A 10,433-nucleotide genomic window follows, 5' to 3' on the forward strand; every position below is an offset into this window, starting at 1 on the left:
TTAATTTAATTGAAAGAGCAATTCAGATAGAGGCGACCAGGAGTGACTTACTTCGCAAATGGGGTTCCACTCGAGTTTGGCCCCCACAAGGAGTAAAGAATTGATGATTTAATCATCAATTAAAACCAATTCATTAAGACTATATGGTCCTTTCACATATTAATTGAAGTAAATCAGATTTTGTATTTATTTAATTAAATCCTATTTTAACTAAGTCTTGAATTTACTCTCCTAATCCTAATAACTATCTCCCTCACATTTCTCAACTCTATTCCAGGTCTCTCAACTCTCATTCTCTCCCGCTCTGACTAACAAGAAAGCTCAAGAACAGTTTAATAACAATTATTCTTCTCACTAGAAAAACAAATGAAAAGTCTTAAGAAAATAAAGGTAATTAAAAACATCAGGGCAAAGGGCGGTTGTGCATCGAGTGGCGTGTACGCTGACGAGAATTTTGCGTTGTTTGGAGGAGTTTATGGGCAGCCGTGCACACTTGAAAAACATCAAAAGGTATGTGTTTCTTCTCTCGTGTCCCTTTACCACGAGGTCCCTTACGATTCAAAAGATTCGTTCTGAACCTAAGGTTATTCCATTTTCTTATGTCCTTGTCCCTAGATCCCAAATGAATTCGTACGATGGGTATGTTGTGCTGCTAGATATAGGCATCATTAAGTGTTTATATTAAATGTGAACATGTTTATGTGAGGAAAATTTTGAAAACGATATTGAAAGTGTGATCGACCAGGTTGGTGTGTGTGAGCACGTTCGCAATGCCTTAGCCATTGTTTGGAGTCGTATAAGACATGAAATTCTTATGTATTTTATGTGTGAAATGTGTATACCATGTGATGTTCAATGCAATGAAATATAGTGGATTGAAATGACAATCTTTTAGCCAACTAAAATTATGATAAATGTGCCTAAAAATGAGTTGAAGAATGACTAAAATTTTCCAGATTTGTGTTCTCTTCAAGAATGTCAAATTATGGGTTTTCAAAGTAGAATAAAATAAGTGAGGTCAGTGGGAAATCAACATAAGACCTCATATAATAAAGAAGCTGAAAAAGAAAGAAAAAAATTTGAAGGATCTAGGGGGAATCGATCCTAGCTACTGCTTTTGTGGAAAAAAAAAGGGAAATGGGTATAAGGGGATTCAGTCCTAGCAACTGATTTAACGAAATAAGGAAACAAAAATGGTTCTAAGGGGATTCGAAATCAGGAATTGAAGGTGAATGAAGAGAAACGTAATTAATCAAAAAAATGACAGGCCTGGGATTTGAACCAACAACCTCCCAAGCATCAGCAAAATAAATGAAAAAATAAGAAGGCTGTGGGGGTTCAAACAAAAAACCTCCCTATCACAACGAGAATTAAAGGAAAAATCAAAGAGGTTGTGGGGGTTTGAACCCACAATCTCTTGGTTTAGGCAAGAATGGGCAAAAAGAGACTACCAAAAATTAAAAAGGGACTATGGGGGTTCGAACACCCTACCCTTCGGTTAACTAAGAGTAAAACTAAAATAGAAAATTAATCCTTCAATATAAAAGTTGAGATCTAGTTTAGAGTTCAAATATCATGAATATTAGAAATAAAATCAATGAAAAATATAAATGATATCGAAGTGATTCAAGATTTGGGTTCCCTTGCTCAAACTTCTGAATTGATACATAAGTCATATGTGAGTAAAATATCCACAAATAAAGTCATCTACTTATATCAAAAGTCAAGATGTTGGAATATATACAAGATACATAATTCTTGTACTACATAATTTTAGGAAAGTATGAATTACATAGCGAACAATAAATGAAGCCACATGGATTGTATGAATAGACACATAAGTCTAACGTACGTTAAAAAATAAGTGAACCTAATATTTATGTAATGAAATGATGAACCCTAGGAGGGTAAGCATGAGTGTAAGATACACTAAGTGGCCTAGTGCATTAGCATATGATGAGATGAACTATGAAATGATGAAATAAACATTCACGTAATAAGAAGTGAGTTACTATGAAAAGAAAAGGTGCTAATAATGAAGAATGTTGTGACACCATGATATGAGGATAATGTATTTGATTAGAGCAATCACAAATGAGCCTATTTAAATGCTACCAATACGTACTCACAAATGAGAGTGTAAGTTAATGAAGACACCAGTCTCTATGAACAATATAATGAAATTATTGAGCTTAACACACTTATTACTAATGATGAGATCAAAAATCATCTAATGAGCTATGTTGTCCTCATACTAGAAGCCAATTTCCATGAAGTATGAGTTGAACGTAATGGAACTTTATACTGAGCATCGATAGGCTAGCTTTGAGCGGTAATGCCTTTTTTTGGCAAGGGTGAAGGTTCACGTAACTCTCATGAGATGAGACTGTCCGACTTGATGGATATGGTTCTTAATATATCTCATAGTCTTTGAACCTATACTTAAAATATAGGGATCTGGCGGGGTTAAATTTCCATGTACGCTAGAATGTTTTTGGATCACTTTGGCCGGTAATACGAACTCTTTTCGGTGTGGGGGAGACACTGGATTTAGTGATGCTCACATGATCTATATCGGTTAAAGTTAAAGTTCCCAATGAATGAATGAGGCCAACATTAAATTAAGCACATAATTAAATAAATGATATCAAAGGTGTTAGGATGAGATAATCAAGAGGGGAGCTAGACCCAGGTAATGACACTAGTTTATTCCTGATCATTGCATAACAAACCCGATGAAAGTCATAAACTATACCCTAGGTATAATTGGTGTTCACATTAGCCTATAAATGAAATGATATGAAGTATGTATGAATGAATGAAGCAGGCTCTTGCTATTTAAGAGTCCCTAATTGAGGTCCCATGTGTTGAGCCTTCATTTTAGGAAGTCTTAATGTCAACTCCGTGATTCCAAGGTCACATGACATATGAATGAATTATATGAAAGAAGCTGTGTGTTATATGTTATATGCTATGATATGCGCTATATGAATATGGTATGAGTTGTGTGCAATAATATATTTATAATGATGCATGTTTCTCTCATTGTAAGACGTTCCCAACTCAATTTGGAAAGTACACGAACTCTCCTAATCTCAATTTGACAAGTCTATTGACTTGACTTCCAAAAATCATGTCGTTAGGAAAGAGCTGTTCTTTCTCATGCATGTCCTTGGTGTGTGCTTGCATATACCCATTCTTAGTACAAGTGTGTACTAACACTATACATCTATGCTAGTTTAGGGGTTCAAGCACATGTGGGTGATACAGCTACAGGTTCATTGTTGCAGCTATCCGGACGTTAGCATTCATTCGGAGTTTGGTTGGTCCTCATGCTTTTGAGGATTCTACTATTTTACATTCTAGTATTGTTTTAGAGTTGAGCTAGTGGAGCATGTTCCACTAGAGTTTCTTTCAAGTTCTGGTTCAGACTTTGTATTGGTACCATTTTAGCCATTATAAAACTAATACTTAATGATCTATTTCTTTTAGTTGCTTATATCTTTAATGTTAGATGGTTGATGATGAACGATTACGAATTATTAAGAATATTTAGCAAGTATGTTAAAGATTAAAAAAATTTCAAATTTTTCCATAAAACTAATCTAGGTGAGGTATGAATAACGTATGTAGGCTTGTCTGCGACCTCTGAGAGGTTAACGACGCCGGTCTCGTCTTGGGGTCTAGATTTCAATTGTGACAAAGTTGGTATTAGAGAGGTAGGTTTATTTCCGAGCAATAAAAGTTCACATCAATCACATTGAGTATTTTCTAAGTCATGGTAATAAAGTGCACCATTATCCTGGATTAGAGACTGCATAATGCGTAGGAAAATTTCGCTTCTTCTGATCTTATTGTGCTTTTATTACCGCTGAATTCGTGATGTAATGAGTGTGTCTAACATCAACCCTTGTTGTTTTTAAGAGAATGAACACTAGGAGAGCGAATGGTCGGAGGAGAGGAGGAGCAGCTGCTGCGGGTAATCAGAATCCACCCCATGCTCCTACTGAATGAGGGGCCAGGCCAGTTAACATAGTTGGGTTCACTGATGCTGAGGTAAGGGCATCTGTTGCCCAGATGGAACAGGCTATCTGATGCTAGCTCGGTCTATGACTTCCCAAGTAAACCGGAAGAATATTACGGGAGAGAACTCACCGGTTCGCAGCATGGTTAACAGTCTTTGATATTTCACGAGGATGAATCCTACTATATTCACAGGGGCTAAGACATTGGAGGATCCTAAAGAGTTTGTAGATGAGGTGCATAAGATCCTGGTAGATATGGGGACCACTAATATTTAGATAGATGAGTTGGCATTCTATTAGCTCAAGGATGTTTCACAGAATTGGTGCAAGATCTGGCAAGATATTCATGTCGTAGGTGCAGGGTCACTCTCATGGAAGTTGTTCAAGACAATATTTCTAGAGAGATTATTCCCAGAGAGATGAGGGAGGCCAAGATTAAAGAGTTCATCAACCTTAAACAAGGCTCTACAACAGTCAAGGAGTATTCCCTGAAGCTTGTTAAGATATCAAGGTATGTTACTTTCCCTAGTATTTAGCAAGAATTGGGAAAAGACTGAGCTTTTTTGAAATCATCCAGGTATGCTACTTCCCTTGTTTCTAAAAGCAGGGATGAGATGACCAGGTTCCTCAGAGGAATCAATGGAGACCTGGAGGAGGAGTGTTGATCTTCGATGCTCCATTGTAATATAGATCTTTCCAGGTTGATGGTTCATTTCCATCAAGAAGAGGACAGTTGGAGAAAGAGAGTTATTTGTGATGTCAGGATGCCTAGGCCTCAAGATCAGGCAGGTCCCAGCCATGGAGACCACAGTAACAACTATGGCATCCGTGAGCAGCCGAGGTTCGAAAAGGGGCAACAAAATTCTGCGAAAGCTAATCCCCATAGGGGTTCTACACCTAAAGTAAGAACACCTGAGTCCAAGAAGGGAAATGGAGGTGAGATGCAGCGTCCTATGAATAACTTTGCTAAGCGTGTCCAGCACATAGTATAGAGTGCAAATAGGGCATAAATGCCTTCTTTGGTTGTGGTAAGAGTGGACAAATGGTAAGAGAATGTCCATAGAACAGAGGTTAGGCTTGACGTAATGCTCAGCCTAGGCCTAAGCCACAGGGTGCAGCAATAGCCAAGCCACCCAAGAGGAAAAGATTCTATGCCCTGAAGGACAGGGAGGAGTAGGAAAAGTCCCTGATATAGTTATAAGTATGCTTCAAGTATTCTCAACTTCTTTTTATGCTTTACTTGATCCAGGTTCTACGCTTTCCTTTGTAACTCCTATGTTTGCCCTTAGTTGGAAGTATTACTTGAAGTTTTGCATGATTCTATAGTGGTTAGTACGCCTTTAGGAGAGAATGTAAGAACTCATAGGGTATACAAGGATTAAACAGTAAGTTTATGTGTGCAAACTTGATTGAGTTACCCATGCATGAATTTGATATTATTCTTTGCATGGACTGGATTCACGGTTGTTATGCTTGCTTTGTATGTCGTAGTAGAGTGGTGAAATTTTGCTTTGCTAATGAAGAAGAGATAGTCTGTGAAGGGTACAATGTGAGCCATCCCAATCCTTGGATTTCAAATCTTAAGGCCAGTAAAATGATGTCCAAAGGGTTACTATGTCATCTTGTGAGTGTATATGATTTAGATCATGACATTCCTTCCATAGACTCAGTGCCTGTAGTGAATGAGTTCCTAGATGTGTTTCCCGAAGATTTGCCTGGAGTCCCTCCCCTTCAAGAGATCGACTTAGGTATCAACTTATAACCCGATACTAAACCAATCTTAATTTCTCCTTATAAAATGACTCTTGTAGAACTCAAAGAGTTGAAGTTGCAGTTAAAAACTCTCATTGAAAAAGGTTTCATTTAGTCGAGCATATCCCTTTGGTGCTCTCTAGTGTTGTTTGTAAAGATGAAATTTGGGATCCTTAGAATGTTTATTGATTATTGGTAGCTAAACAATGTCACTATCAAAGTCAAGTATCCACTCCCCAATATAGATGATTTGTTCGATCAACTTTAAGGGTCTAGTTTCTTATTTAAGATAGATCTTCGTTCAGGGTAACATCAACTTAGGGTTAAGGAAGGATATATCCCAAAGATAGACTTTCATACCCGCTATGGTCACTATGAGTTTCTAGTCATGTCATTTGGTCTCACAAATGCACCTGCTGCTTTTATGGATCTCATGAACAGGGTTTTCCGTGAATACCTTGACTCTTTTGTCATACTATTCAATGATGACATTCTCATCTACTCTAAGACCAAGGGAGAACATGAACACCATTTGACACTAACCTGCAGGTATTTAGACAGCATCAATTGTATTCCAAATTCAGCAAATGTGAATTATGGCTGAGATTAGTTACCTTCCTGGGTCATGTTATGTCCGATCAAGGTGTAGAGGAGGACCCAAGGAAGACCGAAGTTGTTAAGAACTGGACAAATCCCCTAACTCCACTGACATCCGTAGCTTTTTGGGATTGGCTTGTTAGTACCACAGGTTTGTGGAGCGATTTTCTTCCATTGCTGCCCCACTGAAAGCTTTGACAAAGAAGAAAGCCAAGTTTTAATGGACGGAGCGTGTGAGAAGAGTTTCCAAGAGCAAAAGGACAGACTTACTTCAGACCCTGTGCTTATGCTTCATAAGTATAGTTAAAAACTACACTGTTTATTGTGATGCATCTAGGGTAAGATTGGGTTTTGTTCTTATGCAAGCTGGTAAGGTAATAGACTATGCTTCCAGACAACTGAAGGTTCATGAGAAGAATTATCCCACTCATGACCTTGATTCGGATGTTGTGGTGTTTGCATGGAAGCTGTGGAGGCACTATCTGTATGGAGTGCATGTGGATGTGTTCATAGACCATAAGAGTCTCCAATACGTGTTCACATAGAGGGAGTTGAATCTACGCCAGCGGAAATGGTTGGAGCTGTTGAAGGATTATGATATGAATGTTCACTACCATCTAGGTAAGGCTAATGTTGTAGCTGATGCTTTGAGTAAGATGAGCATACGAATTACAACCCACGTTGCGGATGAGAAGAACAAGCTGGTGAAAGATGTACATAGACTGGGCAAACTAGGTGTGCGTTTAGTTTACTCTACTACTGGGGATGTTTAAGTTAATCCTAGTTCCAAAATCATCCTTGGTAGTTGAAGTCAAGCAAGGTCAACATGTAGATCCTGTGTAATGGAGCTCAAAGATTCAGTACAGATTAAGATGAATTAGTCATTCCCTTTGGGAGGTGATGGAAAACGTAGGTATAAGGATAGGCTTTGTGTACCAGATGTGGATGATTTGCGGACCAGCATTATTGCAGAGATCCATGCGTCCAGATATTCCATAAATCCAGGTTCCACCAAGATGTGTCATGATCTTAATCAGATTTATTGGTGGGATAGTATAAAGAAGGACATTGCAGAATACGTAGCCAAGTGTCCTAATTATGAGAAGGTTAAGGCATAACATCTTAATCCTGGAGGTCTTACCAAGATTATTGAGGTTACGACTTAGAAGTGGGAGGACTTTAATATAGAATTTGTGGTTGGTCTTTCGAGGAATAGGAGGTAGCATGACGCCATATGGGTTATTGTGGAAAAATTGACTAAGTTTGTCCACTATGTCCTTGTGAAGTCTACTTACATAGCCGAGGATTATGCGAGACTCTACATTGATGAGATTGTGAGACGGCATGGTATTACCTTGTCTATTATTTGAAATAAAGGAGCTCAGTTTACTTCATATTTCTGGAGATCTTTCAAGAAGAGTTTCGGCATGCAGGTGATGTTTAGCACTACTTTTCATCCTCAGGCAAATAGGCAGGTAGAGCACACTATTAAGATATTTGAGGACATGTAGAGAGCGTGTGTGATTGACTTTAGAGGTAATTGGAATGACCATCTACCTTTGATAGATTTCTTGTATAATAATAGTTATCACTCAAGCATTGGGATTGCACCGTTTGAGGAACTATTTGCTAGGAGGTGTAGATCACTAGCTGGGTGGTTCTAGGTTGGAGATCATCTATTTTTGGATCTAGAGATCATTTATGAGTCCTTAGAGAAGGTTCAGAGTAATTAGGGACAGGTTGGATACTATTTACAGTCGGCAAAAGTCATATGCTGATACAAGAAAATGGCCCTCAAAGATTTATGTTGCTGACATGGTTTACTTAAATATATCACCTATGAAAGGGGTGATGAGATTTGTTAGAAAATGGAAGTTGAGTTTGAGTTATGTTGGGCCATATGATATCCAACAACGTGTGGGTGAGGTGGCCTATGAGTTAGCATTTCCTGCAGATCTAGCTTCTGTTCATCCTTTCTTTCATGTCTTTATTATTAAGAAGTGCCTAGGTGATCCATCATCAATCCTACCAGGTGAAGGTTTAGGGGATGGTGAAGACTTGTCTTATGAGGAGGTAGCTGTTGAGATCTTAGACAGACAGGTCAGGTGGCTGAGAAACAAGGTGATTTCCATAGTGAAGGAATTGTGGAGATATCACCTTGTTGAAGATTCTACGTGGGAGACTGTGGCCGACATTAGATTAGCTACCTTGATCTTTTCAGCTCTTGAGGTTATACTGCCTATTCTTAAGCATATGTTTCCTTATCTCTCCGTATTTTGTTGCTATTGGTTAACTGTGCATAGTGATTTTATTATGATGTGAGTGGCATAACGATGTGAAGTGGTAGTGCATTTGGGTACGAATGTTTCTAAGGGGGGGATAATTAACAACCCTAAAAATAAATAGGATCAATAAGTAGGGTGTCAAGAATGCTTGAGATTAAACCAAGGTTCACACAGATTGATATGCGCAGAAACAGACTTCAGAACCTTTAACACGACAAAGTCAACTAACTTGGGTATTTAATTGATCTTGAAAAGGTTGGAACCAAAAAATTAAGGCTCGCGAAAATGAAGATTTAATCGAAGGAGTCTTTAGCGAACAAAAAAGAGGAAATTTTAACTTTTGAGGGTCCAGGGTAAAATGTTCTTTTCCATGACAAGGGTAATATTGTAATTACCCTATTGAATTAATAAATTAATAAATATATTTAATTAACAAAGAAATTCGAATAGGGCGACCAGGAGTGACTTATTTCACAAATGGGGTGCTATTCGGGTTCAAGCCCCACTAGGAGCAATGAATTGATGATTTAATAATCAATTAAAATCTATTCATTAGGGGTAAAATGGTCATTCACGTATTAATTAAAATAAATCAGATTTTGTTTTAATTTAATTAAATCCTATTTTGACTAAGTCTTTAATTTAGTCTCCTAATACTAATAACTCTCTCCCTCACGTTTCTCAACTCTCGTCCACATATCTAAACTCTCATTCTCTCACGCTCTAACTAACAAGAAATCTCAAGAATTGTTTAATAAAAATTTTTCTTCACACTTGAAAAATACTCGAAAAGTTTTAAGAAAAGCAAGGTAATAAAAGACGTCAAGGCAAAGGGAGGTTGTTCATCGAGTGACATGTACATGGGGGAGAATTTGGGAATTGTTTGGAGGAGTTTGTGGGCAGAAGCTGCACACTTGAACAACATCAAAAGGTATGGGTTTCTTTTATCTTGTTCCCTTTCCCAAGAGATCCCTTACGATTCAAAACATTCATTCCAAAACTAAGGTTGTTTCCTTTTTTTTTTGTATGTCCTTATCCCTAGCTCCAAGGCGAATTCGTGGGATGGGTATGTTGTGCTGCTAGATTTAGGAATGAATGATCTGTTTATATTATATGGGAACATGTTGATGTGATCAAAATTACGAAAACGATATTCAGAGTGTGATAAAAAAGGTTGGTGTGTGTGAGCACGTTGGCAGTGCCTTAGCCATTTTTAGGAGTCGTATAATACATGAAATTCTTGTGTATTTTATGTGTGAATTGTGTATACCATGTGATGTTCATTGCAATGAAATATAGTGGCTTAAAATGACCATCTTTTAGCCAACTAAAATTCTGAAAAATGTGTCTAAAAATGAGTTGAAGAATAACTAAAATTTTCTACATTTGTGTACTCTTCAAGAATGTCAAATTCTGGGTTTTTGAAGTAAAAAAAAATAAGAGAGGTTAATGGGCATTGAACCCAAGAGCTCACATGTTAAAGAAGCTGAAAAAGAAAGAAAAAAATATGAATGAGGTGAGGGGATTCGATCCTAGTTAGTGCTTTCACGATAAAAAAAGAAAAGGGAAATGGGGCAAAGTGGATTCGATCCTAGATACTGTTTTTTGCAAAAAAGAAAGGTAAATGCCGCAAAAGGGGATTCGATACTAGCTACTGATTTACCGAAATAAGGAAAGGGAAATGGTGCTAAGGGGATTCGAAATCTCGAACTGCAGGTGAATGAAGAGAAAAGAAATTAATCAAATAAATGGGGGCGTGGGATTCCAAACCAAA

The 10,433-nt window shown here is 37.7% G+C and overlaps 1 protein-coding gene across 1 annotated transcript; it reads left to right on the plus strand.

The window, feature by feature from the left end:
- The first annotated feature begins 6,165 nt into the window (after nt 1-6,165).
- On the plus strand, nt 6,166-8,696 carry LOC138339418 (uncharacterized). Its single transcript, XM_069291015.1, has 5 exons — nt 6,166-6,326; nt 6,712-6,896; nt 6,996-7,109; nt 7,272-7,480; nt 8,088-8,696. Exons 1-5 carry the CDS (start codon nt 6,166-6,168, stop codon nt 8,694-8,696), a joined length of 1,278 nt encoding a protein of 425 aa, XP_069147116.1.
- The last annotated feature ends 1,737 nt before the right edge of the window (nt 8,697-10,433 follow it).

Source organism: Solanum lycopersicum, chromosome 11 (genome assembly GCF_036512215.1).
Source record: "Solanum lycopersicum chromosome 11, SLM_r2.1".
Lineage (NCBI taxonomy): Eukaryota > Viridiplantae > Streptophyta > Magnoliopsida > Solanales > Solanaceae > Solanum > Solanum lycopersicum.